Source organism: Cervus canadensis, unplaced genomic scaffold (genome assembly GCF_019320065.1).
Source record: "Cervus canadensis isolate Bull #8, Minnesota unplaced genomic scaffold, ASM1932006v1 Scaffold_138, whole genome shotgun sequence".
In the NCBI taxonomy this organism is placed as follows: domain Eukaryota; kingdom Metazoa; phylum Chordata; class Mammalia; order Artiodactyla; family Cervidae; genus Cervus; species Cervus canadensis.
In genome coordinates, this window is record NW_025091520.1 from 78337 (window position 1) to 98159 (window position 19823).

Genomic DNA, 19823 nt, shown 5'->3' on the forward strand with positions numbered 1-19823 from the left:
AGAACAGCCTCTATCACAGAAGCGATAAAGCTGGAGACGAGGAGACGCTGAAAGGAAGAACTCGCTCTGACTGCGGTCATGGGGCAGGGCAGGGGAGCTCACCAAATCATAAGCTCCTTATTCAGCATAGGCAGTACCTACTATCACTGTCCCCAGAGGGCCCCCCAGTCCTCAGGCCATGGACTCGTCAGCATCATCTCTGGGGCATGGAACATACATCTGGCAGAGCTCACCCAAGGAACTCCTCAACACCACCACTCACAAGTGGGCCTGCAGACTCTCCCTGAATACTTCTAGTGGCAGGAGGCTCATTTCTTCACTAAGCAGCCCACACTGATTCCTAAGAGATGCAGGTTAAGCTCTTTCTTAAATCAAACTGAGATCCACAACCTTTTCCTTGCACCCTCTTCAACTAGAAGATAGAATGAGTCGACGCCTCCTTCTACCTGACAGCCCTTCAGAGGTCTGATGTCAGCCATCTCATGCCTATTTCTCCCCTTTCCCAGCAGCCAAACATCCTGAGTCCCCAAACATCCCAGAGCAGCATCAGCTGCTCTGATGCTACACGTGATTCCTACCAGACATTCCCACCTAGAGTCACAGTCCCCATCAGCTCCCCAACCAGACTCACCTAAAGGCAGTGTCTGTCTTTCCTTCTGCCAAGCCGCTCTTATCAGCGACCCTTTCATCTGGACCAGATGCCAGAAAGGAAGCCGGCCCTGTTACACAGTTTCTCCGACTACTGAAAACCTCTCCCAAACTCCCTTTGATGTTTAGAATGCAAGTTAAGTGAAGGTCAAAGAAGCTGTCCTATGACAGCCACACACAGGTTAAATATAGTTTCCTACAGTTTCTAGGAAGGCCTGGCTATGCCGGAGCTGACAGCCCACGTCTGTTTTCATCTTCTCTGTGTTTATTTTCTCACCCTGGGCTGAGCTCCTTTTCGGTAAAGGAAACGTCTGGACTGTTTTTCAAAGGAAACAGCACAGAATGGTTCAAGGAAAAGATGATTCCCGATGGACCAGAAAAGGCTCAATGTGCCCACCCCACTCCAGTAACAGCCCTTCCTGAGGGTCACACCATGAGGTCAAAGGTCATTCTGCATAAACTATTTGCGATGCTCAATTAGAAAAGTCTTGATAACTGTTCATATGCCCAAAACACATTCTATGATTTGGGCTGATCCCCACCAAAATCATGAACACAAGCTGCAGAGGAAGTACACAGGTCAACACATAAAAGTAGTAACATATATCCAATATACCTGCTACCAGACCAGGAAAACAGAAATGCTTGCATATAGAGAAATTTAAACTGTATTAAATACTCCTTGCTTTCCTTCTTTAAAAGCAAACGACTGAAGGAACCACGCCCCAGCACCCAACAGCCAGCACGGTGGCAGCTGGTGCCATACTCACCGATGCCGTCTGGGAGCATCTCTAGCAAGTTCTGAGAAATGACCAAATCCGTCAGTGAAGTCAGGCCGCTGATCTCTTCCGGAAGCCGTTCCAACCTGTTTTCAGAGACGTCTAAGCAGAGCAGGTTCTTCAGATTTCCTATTTCCTGCATCAAGGACACAGGGAAAGAAAGTCACGCTGGAACCGGTCACTGTACGGAGGAATTTCTTATACTGATTTCTCCAGATCAAACCGCAGAGTGGTCCCGAGGATGTTTCTCCAGTGCTGGCCAAAGGTGACAGCAGGGGTGTTTCCAGACCCCCTTCCAATGAAAACGGGAAGCTGTGTGAATCACACATACGGCGCTGAGAAGGGAGGTCAGGCCCTCCGTCTGCAGGCAGGCGGGGAGTCATCCCCTCAGTAAGGTGAGGACATGGGAGCCGGGAGAAAACCAGTCGCTTGAAGGCCCCACAGTTCGGGGATGAAGATAAAAAAGGCGACCAGACGCCAGTTCTCCAGTATTGGGCTCGATACTCAGAACAGCCTGCGAAGTCCTGGAGGCAGCCGATTCCTTTCTCTCTGCCAGGCAGGCACGTGGTACAGGCAGCACGTGACACAACAGGGGCTCAGCTGTTCCCCAGGGAAACTGGAGCGCGCACACACATGTGCACGCACACATACACACAGAAACACACACAGACACAGACACAGATACACAGGGACACAGACACACACACACACTATTAATACACACACGCACACACGGGCACACACAGACACACAGATACACAGGGACACAGACACACACACACTATTAATACACACACGCACACATGGGCACACACAGACACACATGGACACAGACACACACACACAGATACACACGGACACAGACACACACACACACAATTAATACACACACGCACACACGGGCACATACAGACACACTGTTAATACCCAAGACAACAGAGTCACACACACATACACACACCCCACACACACACTATTAATACACACATACACACACTCTCTCTCTCTGTTAATACCTGAGACAAGAGCACCAGAACGCTCTGAAAGGGAACAGCCGGCCCGGGAGGGGAGGCACCTCCTTGGGGCCCAAGCTCCAGTCCAGAGGCGTCGGACCCTCCACTCTCCCGACACACGCTCCCTCTTACCGCTGCCCCCTTCCCCAACCGGCTGCCAGCCTGTTCCCTCCCACGCTCAGCACCCTCCTGCCCGGACAGGTCTGGACACCCTCTGCCCAAGTCTGTTCACAACTGTGCCTCCATCCTTCCCTCCGGGAAACATCGCTCCAGGCCCGGAATGAAACCCCACCTCGAACTCCAGTGGCCCCCTGAAGTCTACGTGAGCACAGACTCCTAAATCAGCACCGAATTTGGCCTGAACCACTCTACCCAGCTCATCCCCCACCAACACACACCCTGGGACCCCACCCCAGCATTTCGTGCCTGGAGGAAATCAGACTACCTTTCTACCCATTTCAGGCCAGGCTCCCTGAGGTGGGTCTACTTTTTAAATTTATTCCTTTAAACAGTGTCTTTGTCTCCTTTTCTTTCTGTCATCAGTGAAGACAGGAAAATAACTGATTATCTGAGACTGTCTGATGAGTTTAGTCCTGACTCAATAAAAGGTTATACAAGTGGGCCAAAGAGAAAAAAAAAAATGCATGAAAAAAAAAATGAATAACATGATCAGTGGCAGGTTAATTTCTTTGTGTTTAGGACGTGACGTTTTGCACATCGTTGTTTACATGTATCTGTCCACTGCATGTCTAAGAGCTTTTTATTTTATTGAGGTATGCCGTGTTAATCTCTCCTACACTGCAAAGTGACTTGTTATACATATATAGATTCTTTTTCATATTCTTTTTCCATTCTGTTTTACCACGGGATACTGAATATAGATAGTCCCCTGTGCTCCACAGTAAGGCCTGGTTGTTTATCCAACCTTTATAGCTGGTATTTTATTACTTTCTTAATATCTTCCTGGCATTTCTGCCCCATCCTTTGACTCTTTTAAGTAATTCTAATTCTCTTAATCAGGACGTTTCATAATTTCCTAGAGAAATCTGTTAATCAAACCCTCACTCACATCAGCTGCTGATCTGCCCTTTCCTTTTCCCAAATGCAGCCAAGACCTCAGAAACAGACTCGAATTAGCTCCTCAGTTGCATGAGTCGTCGGTGATGTCCTGGCAATTCCAGCACATAACTACAACTAGAATTTTACTCAAGTGCTTTTTCACAGCACCAGACTTCCTTGCACAAATACACCTTCTCCAGCCAAAGGGCACGGTCCCATCATGGCTGGTTCAGGGAGCCCAGCAGACACAGGTCCTGAATTACTATACAATACGCACACCTCGACCATCATGAAATACATGGACTTTAAACCCTGGCTCTAAGGGGCCCTAAGAGTAGAATTCAGTAACAGCTGGAGAAAAACACAGTTGGGGGAAACGCCTATGTGTTGCTGTTTGTTCAAGTTTCTCTCTCAACTGGTGGGAAGGTGGGTCTGCGTGCTAGAACCCACAAGCTGACCACATACACAGAAGCCCACACGACCCCGTTTCACTTGGAACACGGTTCCTCACACTTGGTAACAGCAGGAAAGACGTAAACAGCATGTGATGTTCCAGCTACACCATAAGCAACATTTGGAAAAAACATGAAGTAGCAACTTTTTGCACTGATTTTACATCAACTATTACACAGCAAATTGTGCTCAAATCATCCCAAAACACTTGGCATATCACCATCAGTGGCAGAAACTTCTGCCATCAGAATCTGCAATCCTGGTCATTTCCAAATGAGCTAGGCTTCAAGTAGGCAACCCAGGCCTCAAGCCAGGATGAAATAAAATGCAGACTTCACACACCAAAAGATATATTTACTATCTTTAGAAACGGTGGGTTGAGGCTTTCAATTTTTTATGGCAATGTGGCATGATGAATGTTCAACGTATTTTTCCGAATCTGCTTTGGCAACCAACGTTTTAGTTTTCAAGCTCCCTTTTCTAGAAAATCTCATGGAGGAGAAGGGGATGCATGAGGGTGACGGTGGTCTTTTTGCGTTTTGGAGGGAAACTGTGAAATTACCACTCACCTGAGGTAATTCTGACAGTTGATTTCCATCCAACCAGAGATCCTTTAGATGTAAGAGAGCTCCTATTGATTCTGGCTAAAACAAAAAGCAATGTTATGGTAACAAAGCTCCAGTATTTATTAGCCTCCCATTAAGAAGGGAAGGACCTTCACTCAGCAGTTGGGAATGGAGTATCACAGAGGAGGTTTGTGGGTACTTCTCTAAAATCAGCACCCCTCCCCTAAAAGCATCCCCAAGACTCCCCAGGAATGCCAGCTGCTTCCACTCATGCCGTCACCTCCACCCCCCAATCATTACCCGTAACCCGTGTGGACCGAAGCGCGTGCTCTAATGTTGCCAAGCTGCCTCTGTGGAAACACTGGCTCAAGAGCATCCCTAGAGAGGCCCCCCAAATATTTTGTGATCATAACTAGGAACAGGGTGAAATTCAAATCTCTCTTCAGTACAGACTTACCAAATTATATATTTCATTGTTTCCTAAATCAAGTTCTTCTAGTCTCCGTAACTGGGTAAGGGAGCTATTAAAAAAAAAAAAAATTACAAAGGGAAGGAGCTCTTGGGACTTAGAAATGCCGAGCAACATGAGATCCCTCACTTGGACTAGTTTCCCAAAATAAGATTCATCTGGATTTTATGGCCATAAATACTGCACAGGAAGTCTATTAAGGCTGGCATCTCTCAAATTTTCCAAAAGACACAGAACTTCTTTTTGACAAGCTACTGTATTTTTTTTTTTTAATGCTTCAGGAAATTCATTATGAAACCCCCCTCTCCTTCTCCCCAGAGACTCACTCAGGGAGATAAGTAAGTAGATTCTCTCTCAGTTCCAGTGAAGCCAGGTTATAAAGACTAGAAGTGAACAAAAGAAAAAAAGAGTTTAAGGAAAATGCCTAAGATTCTTCCTACTTGCTCCCTCCCCAGCAACCCCCACTCCCCCAAGTATACACTCCAGAAAGAGCAACTCTTAGTAAGACCTTGTACGTCACTTCCCCGAGGAAAAATATCTCTGACCACGCCACCCCCAGTAAAAACAGTATCGTCTCTACTTTGCAAATTTTAACATGAAGATAAAGAGCGCGGCATCGTCACCGCAGGGCCTCTTGCACACAAATTCTGTGCAGCTGATACATGGAAAGAACTCTCCAGCCCCTGAGAGACAGCCACTCCCAGGACCAGGACAGGCGCCGAATATGCACTTCCAGGCTTGAATGTCAAAATGCACCGCGGCCTTAAAAACAGGACCACCTGCACACCTTTAATCTCGAGCTGCTCTTCTTGCCAACATCACCGAGAAGTCTGTTTGTCTGAACGCAGTGGGCCTCTCAGTGCAGAGAGTCCACGTGCTCCACTGAAGTTCCCACCCTCACAGAGCAAGGGGCCCCGGAGATGCGGGAGGTCAAGAAGCGACGCCGTCCACGCGGTGCCCAGGACACCAGTCTGATTCGGGAAACGGTGGCTGTGATAATGCTGCTTTCATTCTTAATAAACCCCGAAAGAGCGAGGCACTCTTTTCAGCAGATTCTCCTGCCTCTCCGCTGTAATCCACCTCTAGTAGAAACAGCGTGCACAGATACAGAGGTTCTCCCCAGATGCCGATGATCTGGGTCACGGTGGCAATTCTGAATCAGCAGACGCCACACACATACCAGTATGTCAGCGCTGGCACAACACGCTGATTCAGGAGAGAATCAGCTGGTTACTCCAGCAGGCGTTGTGCTAAGCTCTGAAAAGCGAGAACTCCAGCTTCTGCTAATGTCACCAGAGTAACGCCCAGATTTGGAGGACTTTTACTTGTGATCCCACAGAACACAGGGAGTCAGACCAACACCCTAATCTGCCTTAATCCTCTGTCCTCCTGCCAACATCAAAGCCAGAATAGCAGGCACTGACAGTGCTTCTCATAACATTAGAAAATGTAAATTTGATTTGCAGGAACAATGCATAATACACACACAAAACCCACTGGCTTGAAAATGTATCTGAACTATACATCTGAAAAGCACAAAATTGGTATCCCCTCCAATTTTCTAAAAATAATCTCGGAAATTTAGAAACTGAGTAACAGTCTCACAATTAAATCAAGAGGAAAAAAATAAAACCCTTCAGAATATATATTTTTTAAAAGTCAGTAACCCTGCTAATAAATAATTATGAATTTAATACCAAGACTCTTCCCCCAAAATGCAGCCAGGTGGAATCGCAATTTCCCAGTCCCACTGCTTCTGGGCCAAACCCTCACGTAGAAGAAATAACATGGGAGGGAGGGGGGGACCACCCACTATGTGCCCCTAAGAACAACCCATAGAAAAGGCGGAGACTGGACATTACAAGCCATGTAAAAGTAAAATCAAGGGCTTGGTTTTCAGTTTCAGCTGTTCCCAGAACCAGTTTTAAAGGGAAAGGTGATAACCATTTGGTTGTTTTCACATCTCTATTTTAAAAACCACTGACAGACCTGCCGCTGTAACTATTTAACGCTCATCACTTTCACATCTCTTTTGACCCACTAGAGACATCCACTAATGAAATGAAGGGAAACATCCTTCTTTGCTTCCAAAGCTCCCTTCTTGGGCGCCATCAAGAGCATCTTGCAAAGCAGTGTCACCAGGTCCAGCTACTGACACCTCCTGCCTGAAGCAGAACAGAGCTGGGCCCGCCCGCCACCCGGGGCACCCCCTGGGGCGGGAGGCACGGGGCGGGGGTCCTGACTGTCATCTCCTGACAGTCACTGGCATCACCAGGATGACCTCATCAAGAAAGCGAGGTCCGCTGGTGTGAGGTCCATCAGACAGTGGCAAAGCCACAGCTCAAATCCGGTGAGAAAGCCAAGATCCTGCCCTCACCCTGTGTGCCTTAGGCACTCGCACATGTCTGACTCTTTGCGACCCCATGGACTGTAGCCCACCAGGTTCCCGTGTCCATGGACTTCTCCAGGCAGGAATACTGGAGCAGGTTGCCACTTCCTTCTCTGCCCTCACTCTGAGGACCGCCATTCTTTGAAACTCTATAATTTATATCCCTCACAACTGCCTGGATCTGCTTGGCTGAAGTGCTTCACCATGGTGCCTCAATTCCCCTAAAATGAAGACAATCGTACCTACTACAGCCATTAGGGCATGATACACATTCCTTCCAGTTAACAGAGATAGTCTGATACGTTATTTCCTTGAGACGGCCCTGTGCCCAAGCAGTTATGCCTTCGTGAATGCTCGGTCACTCAGTCGTGTCCGACTCTTTCTGACCCTACAGACTGCAGCCTGCCAGGCTCCTCTGTCCCTGGAATTTTCCAGGCAAGAACACTGGAGTGGGTTGTCATTTCCTACTCCAGGGAAGTACAGTCGGGGGGCCACACAAATGTGTGTGCCCCAAGGCGGGGTACCCGAAAAGACTGCTCCACAATTCTATCAACCACGGGAGCCATCCCCTCTGCCCAAAACCGCCTCCAAGGACAGGCCTGCAGATGGGGAGTGGCTGGCACGGGACAATTTTTAAGGATACATCATGCATAACTGGGGACTTGAGGGGCAATGATGAATAAAAAGCAAGGACACTGGTTTGACTACAGACGCCCACCTCCCACATAAGCCCAAACCTCAGAGCGTAACCTGGCCAGGCTGTTCTCATTTCGATTATTAACTGATTCGCAAATGAAATCATGGGTTTGGCTCTCATCCGTACCCTGCCCTGGACAGTCCCAGGCCAGTGCGCAATCCTACCAGTCCCTCCAGAACAGAGTTCTCCAGGCCGTTCTAGGAAGAGCTGACATAAAACAGGGCCAGCTTGAATGCAGATCTGGACCAGAGACAGTAAGATCAAAATGCAAGGATGAATGACCTCTCCTGGCTTTTCTGAATATGGCATCTTCCATCAAGACTTCAGGATGGTGCCTTCCCTATGCAGGCAACCTGGTCAATTCCACTCCAGCATCTTTGCAAGGAAGGGACACACTGCTAAGAACTGACGCAGTCTGGGGACTTGAACTCAATTCTGTCTACTTCAGAGGCCAGGCTCTTAGCCACATGCATTTACCAGCTGCTGCAAAGATTAGACACTCGACAGGCAACATGAGAATGGTCGTTGGTGCTCAACTACTAGTAACGACACCAGCAGAAACTGTATGACAGAGGCTGTTGCGAGTTCTTTCCAAGGATTAACTTTATGGATGAGAAAATGAAGGCACAAGAGGGCATCTGAACGAGGTCTCCCACAGCGGGGAAGGGGCAGAGCCAGGACTCACCATGGCATCTGCATTTTCAGTCACCATTTTCTGCTCTCACCCTTGAGTTTGTGAGGTCCACTTTGTGAATAGGGAATACAGTATTTGTGAATATTTGTGATGTAGTACTAATACATTGGGCCTTCCGAGGTGGCTCAGTGTTAAGGAATCTGTCTGTCAATGAAGGAGACGCTGGATCAATCCCTGAGGCATGAAGATCCCCTGAAGGAAGGCAACCCACTCCAGGATTCTTGCCTGGAGAACCCCATGGACACAGGAGCCTGGCGGGCTAAGTCCATGGGGTCACAAAGAGTCAGACACGACTGAATGACTAAACAGCAGCAGCAGTATAATACATTAATAAACATGCAGAACAAATATTCAGGAATGAGTTGGCTCCCACCTCTGTCCTGCGTCTATCCAGTCTCCTACCACCTAGACCCTTTCTCACAGGAAATAAACCTTCTCACGGAAAATAACCCTTTCTGTTAGTTATTTATGCATTTACCCACAGTTGCCTTTTATGCAAAGAAAAAGGGGTATGAATATATAGCCTTAGCTTCCTTTATTCATACAAAAGGCGGCATCTTATACAAAGCAGATTTTTTACTTTCTTATCAACAGATAATACACACAGGTATTTTTTTTTAAATTGCATGGTAATTTGGAATCTATACAGACCTTACTTTTTTTAAACCGCTCCCCCAGTAACAGATATTTTACCCTTAAATTTTAATTCTCGGCAAATTTAATTTCTGTGTAATATCATCAGGATGACCTCCTACACAAGCCACTAATTTCTATCTTTCCTTCACGCCCACCATTTTTACCATCAAATGGGGTTTAACTTTTTCTTAATACTATTTATTTGGCCATGCCACATCCTCGCTGTGGCACGGGGGCTTCCTCGAGCTGGCATCAGGCCCCGGAGCGCCCCAGGCTCAGCAGCTCAGCGCACAGGTTTCGCTGCTCTGTGGCATGTGAGGTCTTAGCTCCCCGCCCAGGGGACTGAACCTGTGTCCTCTGCACTGGAAGGCGAACTCTTAACCAGTGAACTACCACGGAAGTCCCCCAATCAGGGTTTAAAAAAAGAAAGACAAAATCCTAACAAGCTTCTGCAGGAAGAGAGTGCAGAAGCCTTTGCTGCCAGCAGCTGACAGTCCCTGAGAGCACGCACAAGAGTTCACTCCGCTGTAAGCCAACACGCAAGCCAACTGTATTTTTAGGATTCTATTTCAGGGACTGGATGAGGGGTTACTTAAAAAAAAAAAATTTACATCTGTCCTCCACTGTATTTTAAAAATTCCTTTCTAAACCACTTGGATTTTTTTCCCCCCTATTTTGGTGGCCAATATCATTAAGAAAGTAAAGAATAAAATAAATTAAGGTGCCCCCAAGCAAACAAATGACAGTACACTATTAAACCATTAAAATATAAAATCTGTAAACATTTATGGCAATACTTTTCAACTAGGATGAGGGAAGTGCTTACATATACACAGTATTTCTGCTTTTTTAGTACCAGATTAGTATTTAATAAGAGAACTCTGGTTACAAACTTCCTTGTGGTGTTGCTCTAGAAAATTTTCTAAAAATCTTTCATTTTATTTTTGGAGCAATAAATATTTACAGAAATTCCCAGGGGCCTCAAAAAAAAAAAAAAAAAAAAAAAGAGAGTATTAAATACAGTAATAGTTTTCAAAAAGACTGATTCTTTTCAGGCAGCATGTACTAACAGGTCACCATTCCCAAGGGCAGCAGACACAAAATCACACCCACACGCTCGACTTCAATCTGCCAGAGAACCCAGGGCTTATCTGCTTGTTCTACTTCTACTAGCAAATGGTCACAATCAAATCTTTATTGGTGATAACCATTCAGTGACTGACCACTGGATTTTGGGCACCATACCAATCTATTACACATATTTCTTCTTCTTAAAGAATGCTATTCTTTGAGGAGAAAATTTAATTAAATAGAGATGTCTAGATATATTTAGGCTGACTCATCTTTTCTTGATGGTACCAGCAAAGGATATGGAATCTCATGAAGCCAGATACACAAAGCCAAACAGAGCAGCTTGCTCATGATGGAGGCAGAGGCTCCCCAGATTCTCACAATTCTCCCTGAGTTCCCCACCCTCCCTGACTCCACAACACCTGGACGTTTTGGAGGCTCTGGCTCTGTGTACCTGCTTATCACCAGGTGCCAGTAACTGACACGAAATGATTTTAGCACACTGCTGGTGAGGCTACATTACAGAGGATTTCCTTTAAGAATAGCGTAGATCCATTTCCTAGGTATAGCATCACCTCTCAGCAGCACCAGGCTTCTTCAAGTTTGTCTAGTGTCTCTTCTTTTTTATTATTATTTAGATACATTTCACATACTATAATATCCATCGTTATAATGCGTACTATTCAGTGGTTTTCAGTATATTCACAAGACTGTACAAACATCACCACGACCTAATTTCTAGAAAATTTCTATCATCCAAAAAGAAACTTCACACCCATCACAAGTCAATTCTTTCTAGGAGGGGTTTAAAGAGGTCTTCATAAAGCACAAATATGCCAAAAGTTTCATGAATTAGAAAATGAGGGCTGGGGAAGGGAGGAGGAGATTCACGTGCCCAGCGGGGCATCCTACAGCAGAGGAGATGCAGCTTCCCACAGGACGAGACCAAGTTCAAACCCCCCAGGGAGACACACACACATGTACACACACACCCTGCTCCCACCATCCCACCCTATCCTTGCCCCAGTCACAGGCAACCACTAATTTCTGTCTCTATGAGCTTGCTTCTGCTGAACATCTCATATGAATGAAATGGTACAATATGTGACCTTGCTGCCTGGCTTCCCTACTGAACATGTTTCCTAGGTTCATCCACACTGGAGCATGTGTAGCTACCCCACTGCTTTTTTATGGCCGAGTAATACTCCATCACATGGGAATAGCATATTTTGTCTATTGGTTCCTCCACTGATGAAAATTTGAATTGTTTCTGCCTTTTGGCTATCATGAATGATGCTTCTATGAACATTTGTACACCCTTTTTTTATAGACATATGTTTTCGGTTCTCTCAGGTAAACATGACTAGCAGTGGAACTACTGGGTCATATAGTAACCAGGTTCAACGTTTTGAGGAAGGGACTACTCCCTTAAATGAGGGCTGCATCCTTTTTATTGAAGTATACTTGATTTATAGTACTGTGTTAAGTTCAAGTATACAGCAAAGTGATTCAGTTATATACATATATACATATGCATGCATGCATGCTAAGTCACTTCAGCCCTGTCCAACTCTTTGTGACCCCATGGACTGTAGCCCACCAGGCTCCTCCATCCATGGGGATTCTCCAGGCAAGAACTCTGGAGTGGGTTGCCATGCCCTCCTCCGGGGTCGAACCCACGCCTCTTACGTATCTTGTGCTGGCAGGTGGGTTCTTTACCACTAGTGCCACCTGGGAAGTAGTGTATATCTGATTTTTTTTAAATATTTATTATTCTCATCATCATGGCCACACAGGCTCTTTGTTGCTGGGCAGGGGGCCTCTGCTGTTGCAGAGCACAGGCCTAATGTGTGTGGGCTTCAGTCGTTGCGGCGTGTGGGCTTAGTTGCCCCACGGCATGTTTGATCTTGGTTCCCCAGCCAGGGATCGAACCCATGTCCCCTGCTTTGGAAGGCAAGTTCTTAACTCCTGGACTACCACGGAAGTCCCAGTAGTGTGCATCTATTCAGCCCAATCCCCTGACTTATCCCTCGCCGCCTTTCCCCTTTGGTAACCAAAAGTTTGTCTTGTCTGTTTGCAAGACTGTTTTTGTTTTATAAATAACTCCATTTGTACTATTTTTTAGATTCCACAGAAAACTGCTATATTTGTCTTTCTCTGTCTGACCTACTTTACTTAGTACAATAATCTCTAGGTCTATCCATGTTGCTACAACTAATTTCAAGAAAAATATTTTCACTATCAACAAGCTCTTTTGAGAGGAAAGTTCTTTTACACTTTGTACCAATGTTTCAAAAATTCTTAAAGTAAATTCATCTTTCCTGGCTTGACCAGTAGAATCTTCCAGGTGTTTTTAGTGATAGTAAAAAATAAAAAAATCATTGTCACTTGGCACTGTTTTCAAGGGCTTATCTGAAAACTCAGTTTTATTGAGAGAGTTTTCATAAAGCCCATCCGAGACCTGGAATTCTCCTCTCAAAGGTCTACGAAGGCCTCCCTCCTCCCCACCGCCCTTCCTGCCTCCCTGGCACCTTCAATGACAAAGTCCTTTACTTAACTTTACCCCAACTCTTTCTAGGAGGGACTTAAAGAGGTCTTCATAAAGCACAAGTAGGCCAAAAGTTTCATGAATTAGAGAATGAGGGCTTGGGAAGAAGGAGGAGATTCATGTGCCCAGCGGGGCATCCTACAGCAGAGGAAATGCAACTTACTACAAGCCGAGACCAAGTTCAAACCCTGCAGTGAGACACACACGGCAGATGACTTGCCCCACCTTACAGACAAAGCTAACAGCGTGGGGCGGCGCCCAGTACTCGGCGAGTGGGAGCCGTAGCGGGACAGGAGTGCCGATGCCCCCACCCTGCCCCCTGGCCCCGCACGCCAGCAGCATCACCACCCCCAGGTCCCCGGGTCCCTTCACCACATGGAAACCAACACAGCTGCTCCTGCTGATCGTGGGAACCAGCTCTGAGCTTTCTGGCAACAAAAGCAGAAAGGGAAATGTGATAAATGTCAGAACTGTTATTAAAAGGAAGAAGCTTACGGCTCTCCCAGTGAGGCATTTTTTCCCCTAAAGATGTGTATTTTTTAAATCTCTAACGACTCCTTACCTGGGGGAAAGTAAGCAACATTAATTGGTAATAACTATTCTTCAGTAGGAGGAGGGCGTGGGAACCCACTCCAGTATTCCTGCCTAGAGAATCCCGTGGGCAGACGAACCTGGCGGGCTACAGTCTGTGGGGTCGCAAAGGGTCGGACACGACTGAATGACTAACACACATTCTTCAGGAGAAGGTTTCAGGGCAACAGAAGCAGGTTCTTTTCATAGTTGTTTCTTTAGGCCAGCTTTTTATAGAAACGGTATAGCATTCAGCCCAAGAAGGGACTTTGCAGGAAGTCCCTTCAGCTAACGCGGTCCCAGCACAAAGCTTCCGGAGCCCACCTGGATCACCTATGACGTCAGTTTGGAACCCAGCAGCATGGAGGAGAAAACACCGTGTGTCTCACCTACAAATTCGTCCAGTGTGTCAGAGCCATGGCAGGGTTGGTCCAGACATAGAGAGGGGCTCAGACCCAGAGCTCCACGGCTCCAGAGACAAGGTGGAGCCAGCGTACATGCTAACCCCGCGCGCACGCACGCGCGGGCACACACACACACACACACACACACACACACGCACTGCCCTTCTCCGTGCAGACAAAGGACTCCAGTGCTGAGCGTGTGGGCGATCCAGAGATCAGCAATCTGTGAGCCTGGGGTCTCTTTCATCTCTCCCAGTCACTAGAGCAGGTTTCACAGAAGAGCTAGAACTTTAGCCTTTAGGTGGGGGAAAACCTCAGCCAGTCTGGATAGTGAGCAGACAGGTAAAAATTTTTAAACTCACTTTCGTGAGAGGGTTTGAAGTGATCTACAACCCAGTGAAAACTGATGCTACAGCGAGCAAGCACTGCCAAGCGTCTGAAACAGGTCACCAAACCACGTAAAACACACATGCAGCAGGCTTTTAAACGCAAACATATATGCAACACAGATACAAAAAATTCAGAAGCTAGTAGCAGAACTGTGCTGGTACAAGCAGGGGCTAGCAGGGACCACCCACCAGAGTCCTGGTCCATACTCTCCACAGGACCTGGGAAAGACTTCTAGAAACCCCTGCGGACCAGACAGGCGGAATTTGAGAACCACTGGTCTCTGGCCTAAGTAACTCCCAACTATGATGTTCTAGAGGGCGGTCCCCACACATTTAAGAGTAAATCCTCACACTTATATTTACTGTAAAATAAGATATATAGATACACTACGTACCAATATATTGCATAATTATAAAATATATAAAAAGAAAAAAATTTAAGTAGAAAATAAAAACAAAAGAAAAATATTCTTAAATATTTTATTAGTGATACAAAAACCTTTTGGGCTCTCATTAGTGAAAGCAATGAGACTAAAAATACTATATTATGTAGTAAATACTCTGTTTTACATTTAGGAACAAAACTGATCCTAAATGATTCACTGTGATACCGTTTAATGGTGTAACAAGTGAAAAAGATACCTCACAAAGTCACATTGATCCAGGGACTTCGCTGGCAGTCCAGTGGCTAGGACCCGGCGCTTCCACTGCAGGGGGCTCAGGTTTGATCCTTGGTCAGGGAACTAAGATTCTACATGCCTCAGCCCAGCCAAAATATTTTCTTTTTAAGTTACACTGATCCAAGAACTGTGTCATCAGCTGCACTTACTAAATCATCCATTAGTAATTTTTAAAAATTTCTTCTGATTACAGAAAGGTCTTTGCTAAAATTCAGATGATAAATTCCCATCATCCCCGACATCAAACACTTGTTCATTAAGACTCATCAGAAAGTGTATTTTTAACAAAGAGGTTTTTAAACACCCATTGAAAGTCAGCTAGTTTCCTGCTCCTTGTTAAATACCACCTTTCCTTTGAAGATCCAAGTAATTATGGACAGGCCATCACAGAAGAGGGTCAGCAAATCTGGGACACTTTTATTCTAGTGACAGCAAAATGTATACCTTTGCATGAAGTAGCTGGTATCCCTCTCCGGTGGTTTAAAAGATTTTCATCATCATTCCTCATCTTGTTACAGAGTATTGCAAAGATTCTACTGCTTGAGAGACTTGCTTCATCACAGTAACCACACGAAGGTTACCTGGCTCGGAGCCACGCCCTGCGGGACATGAACCACCCGTGCAAAGATTCTACTGCTTGAGAGACTTGCTTCATCACAGTAACCACACGAAGGTTACCTGGCTCGGAGCCACGCCCTGCGGGACATGAACCACCCGTGCAACGCTGGCTGCTGCTCCGCACCAACAGCTGAGGCTGCAGACTCGCAAGAGCCCAAACAGCGCACTCAGCACCCCCACGGCAGCAGCTCAGGTCCTGTGCACCAGGGGAACTTGAGGGAGCCCCGGAGGATGTTCTGTATGAGAAAGACATGCAGCAAAACGCTACCACGTGAACCAGAAGCTCAGCTTCCACACTGGACACCCGGAGCATGTGTCAACGACAGCGCATCTTTGCAAAGCAGAGACAAACAGCGAGGACGTGCAAGAGGAGAGGCCGCGGCGATCTGAGGAGCTGCTGGTGCCCATCAGGTCCCCCCCTGACGTTTCAGAATGCAATACAAATATTCAGTCTCTCAATGTACATGACTGCTTTTTCACACAGTGACTAGGCTGTTAGCAGAGAAATGCTTACCAAGCTGTTTGGACCTGCCTCCTTAACAAGTGAACTGTTAGGTGTCCCAAGGGGAACCAGGAGACAGTCGCTGAGGCTCTCAGGGCTGTGGGAGGCGACTGTCCCACAGTGATGGGGATAGAGTTGGGGAAAAGCAGGCCTGGGACCAGAAGAGCCGGACTCCAGCTCCAGCTCTGCCTTCAATGCCCAAACGCCCTCCAAACTGCCTGTTGGCAAATCACACAGGAGGGAACAGGGTGCCCTTAGCTGCAAGGTCCTGCAAGGGAGCTTGTCCTAAAGGCTGGGCTCTCTCCCCAAGGCGGGACATGCCCACCCCGCCCTGGAGAAATCCACAGCTTTCTCAGTTAAGGTCACCTGCCCAAGCCAGGTAACGAAAGGAGAAACCAGGTTCCCATCGTCACCAGAGGCTGAAAGGACCGACACTGAGGTGTCAGACCGACACCTGTCTGACCAAAGCGGCAGGGTGAACCCACGCCCGGCCCTCCACGTCAGCACCCACAGGGACAGCGGGGAGTGTCCATCAGGCAGGTGGCCATTCAACGTCCTTTTCGTGCTTGCTGCAGCACTCGCTATTTGTGCCCCATTTACAATACCATCCTGTCTCTGAAAAGTATTGTGGTCACTAAATATTTGGTTAAATGCTCCAAAGCAACCACGTGGGAATCCTTTGGGAAACTGCAGAGTCCCTCCCAATGAGGACGTGCTAAGCGGCTTCAGTCGTGTCTGACTCTTTGTGACCCTACAGACTGCAGCTCCTCCATCCATGGGATTCTCCAGGCAAGAACACTGGAGTGGGTGGCCATGCCCTCCTCCAGGGGATCTTCCGACCCAGGGATCAAACATGAGTATCTAACGTCTCCTGCACTGGCAGGTGGGTTCTTTACCACTAGCGTCACCAGGGAAGCCCCCTCAGTGAGGAAAGCTGGTATCAAATGATGATCTGTTTAAGGTAGAGAATACTTGTGCCAACAGGAGGTGTCCTAGACAGTCAGCATCCCAGCGGCATCAGGCGCCTTTCTAACATGGTCCAGGACACCAGAGGGGCCCAGTTGTCCCAGGGAGGAACCTGCTCTCCCTTTCTTTCTGCTTGGTGAAAACGGATACACAAACCCTAAGTCCAACAGGCAGAAACAGCAGAGTCTCTTACTAAGGTAACAAACAACGCCAGGAATGTGAAACTTCCCATTTCCCATTAGGTTTCACCATCTGAGCTAACACGAATCAAGTTGATTCACTTGTCTGCCCACAATTCTTGCTTCTTGGGTGATCAATCACCACAGGGTTCAAGCTCACAGTGGGATTAAGATTTTGGAAACAAACAGTATATAAGAGGCTATAATATTAAGTTTGATTAGGTCTAAAATAAAAAAACTGCCCTTATTGTTGACAGCAACTGCAGATACACAAGAAGTCCTGAACACTGACAAAAACCAGCACAGGTATGAACAGAAGAGGTGGCATAGAAAATACTGTAAACTATCCTAAAAGGATTATCAAGTAGCATTTTCCATGAAAACAGTGCAGTGAGGGGTGTGAGCAACACTCTGGTTATAAATAAGAACGTGCTTTCTCTCAAAGCATGAAACCTGTTTAAAAAGACACAAACGAGGGAATGGATGGAGCAGCCGCCTAGACAGTGGGAGAGTGGAGGAGGGGCTCAGAGAATTAGACTCCAGAGACCCTGAGGGCAGGAGGCGGGCAAGGTCAATATTTATGTGGCTAGTGCATTAATTAGAAATACATGAAGTCTGACACAGCAGGAGTGCAGGGCATGATTACTGACTGAAAGTAGCTCAGTCGTGTCCGACTCTTTGCGACCCCATGGACTCTACAGTCCATGGAATTTTCCAGGCCAGAAATCTGGAGAGGGTAGCCTTTCCCTTTTCCAGGGGATCTTCCCAACCCAGGGATCGAACCGGGGTCTCCTGCATCGCAAGCAGATTGTTTTCCAGCTGAGCTATCAGGGAAGCCCATCTTAGCACGTATTAAATCAGATGGTTGCTGGAACACTTTTCAAATATTAACAAAAATACAAAAAAAAAAGTTTCCACAAAAACATCATAATGACTGCTTTCGTCACCACAAAACACTGCTACTTCCTCCACAAAGGGTACCATGAACTTCGGGTGCTGGGACCTTCCTGTGTCTATCCTGTCCTGGAGCTAAAAGGGTGGAGCTCTTAATCAGCACATATGCTGGCTCAGGGTCCAAACATCCGCATGAACCGCAGAGAAACCCGGGCCTGCAGCAGAAACGGGGCAGCCAGCCGTCCCCCTCTCGCAAGGAGGGGACACGGCAGACTGCAGACACCGGGGAAGAAAACCTGTGCAGGAGAGACCCAGATGCACTGCAGTTCCCAAAGAGCGAGCTCCGGTTTCATCTCAGAACTTAGGCAGGACAGGTAAGCATCAGAGAAATCCTTTACGACCGCAGGACACGCTGGTCCACCAGCGCTGGCCGGCCATGGTGGGCTTTCAAGTGGTCAAGCATGAGCCACCGGCCTGCTTCAAGCCACTATTCGTCCTGAAGGGATGGACAGAAGACCTGCTAAGATAATTCCATCCATCAGTTCATCCGTGGGAATGGGCAAGAGAACAGATTCATCAGCATACAGTTCCCTTGAAGGAGCGTGCATCTCTTGCCACGGCCATGCTCCCCGACCTCGGGAGCCAGCATGGGACCGGGCCGGGCCAGTCCCTGCCCGCCCTGCTCCTTCCCCTCCCCTCCCGACACAGCCTCGCCACACCTCGCCCCTCCCCGTTCCAAGCCTGCTCTCCAGACCCACCACCCTCACTCCCTGTCCCCAGATCCACAGTGCACAACCTGTCAGACAGAGCTGATGTATAAGGCACATGCCGGACGTTTTCAATGGAATTACTAGGAGCGGTCATTCCTAACAGTATTTAATATCCACCTATATGACACATGCTATTTCGCTTCAATTAACTACTCTAGAATCCATCCATTTAGAGAAACACTCCAAACAAATTAGGTTCTTCACTAGTAACAAGTAGCAGCATCCTTTTTAATTATTAAAATTCAGGGGCAACTGGATGCAAAACACACAGAAGCTGGTTGTGATCTTTCCTGAGGGGGAAACTGAAGACTGGATGAACAGCGTTCTGAGTAGATGTGAAACCAGAGCCAAAACAGGGAGGAGGTGGGGTTGATGCAAATGCCCATTCACCCTGATATATGCAAACTTCACATAAAAACTTAACTTACTTGCCAATATTTTCAGGCAGAGACTGCAGGGAGATGTCATTTACAGAAAGACATGTCAAATTCTGTAATTCAGGAAAGCTTTCTGGCAATCTAAAAAAAAAACAACAGAAAATGTTATAATTGATAAAGAGAATTGCATATATGGTGTATAGTGAACATAATTATAATGATTTCTTCTATTTGCTGATTGAAATAACCTCCTAGAATTATATTATATGTGGCATATTTGTCTTGTCTTTCTAACTATAAGGAAAAAAAAATAAGGACTTGGTCGACCTAGCAGTACAGGAACATGATAAATACTTGTTGACAGAGTGACCCAGAAATAAACAGGGAAGACATACAAACTGTAAGAATAAAGAAGAAAAAGTGTCATGAGCCTACTGAGCACTCTATGAAAG

The 19823-nt window shown here is 46.8% G+C and overlaps 1 protein-coding gene across 1 annotated transcript in view; it reads right to left on the reverse strand.

Moving 5' to 3' along the window:
- The window catches only part of LOC122436520 (leucine-rich repeat-containing protein 1), a gene marked incomplete at its 5' end in the record, with an annotated part of 43974 nt that extends 24403 nt beyond the window's left edge, over positions 1 to 19571 (reverse strand). The window contains 5 exons of the mRNA XM_043460299.1: positions 1419 to 1563; positions 4522 to 4596; positions 4976 to 5039; positions 5314 to 5370; positions 19423 to 19571. Coding sequence (XP_043316234.1) covers positions 1419 to 1563; positions 4522 to 4596; positions 4976 to 5039; positions 5314 to 5370; positions 19423 to 19571 — 490 coding nt within the window. The remainder of the gene's footprint in view (positions 1 to 1418; positions 1564 to 4521; positions 4597 to 4975; positions 5040 to 5313; positions 5371 to 19422) is intronic.
- Positions 19572 to 19823: the final 252 nt, after the last annotated feature.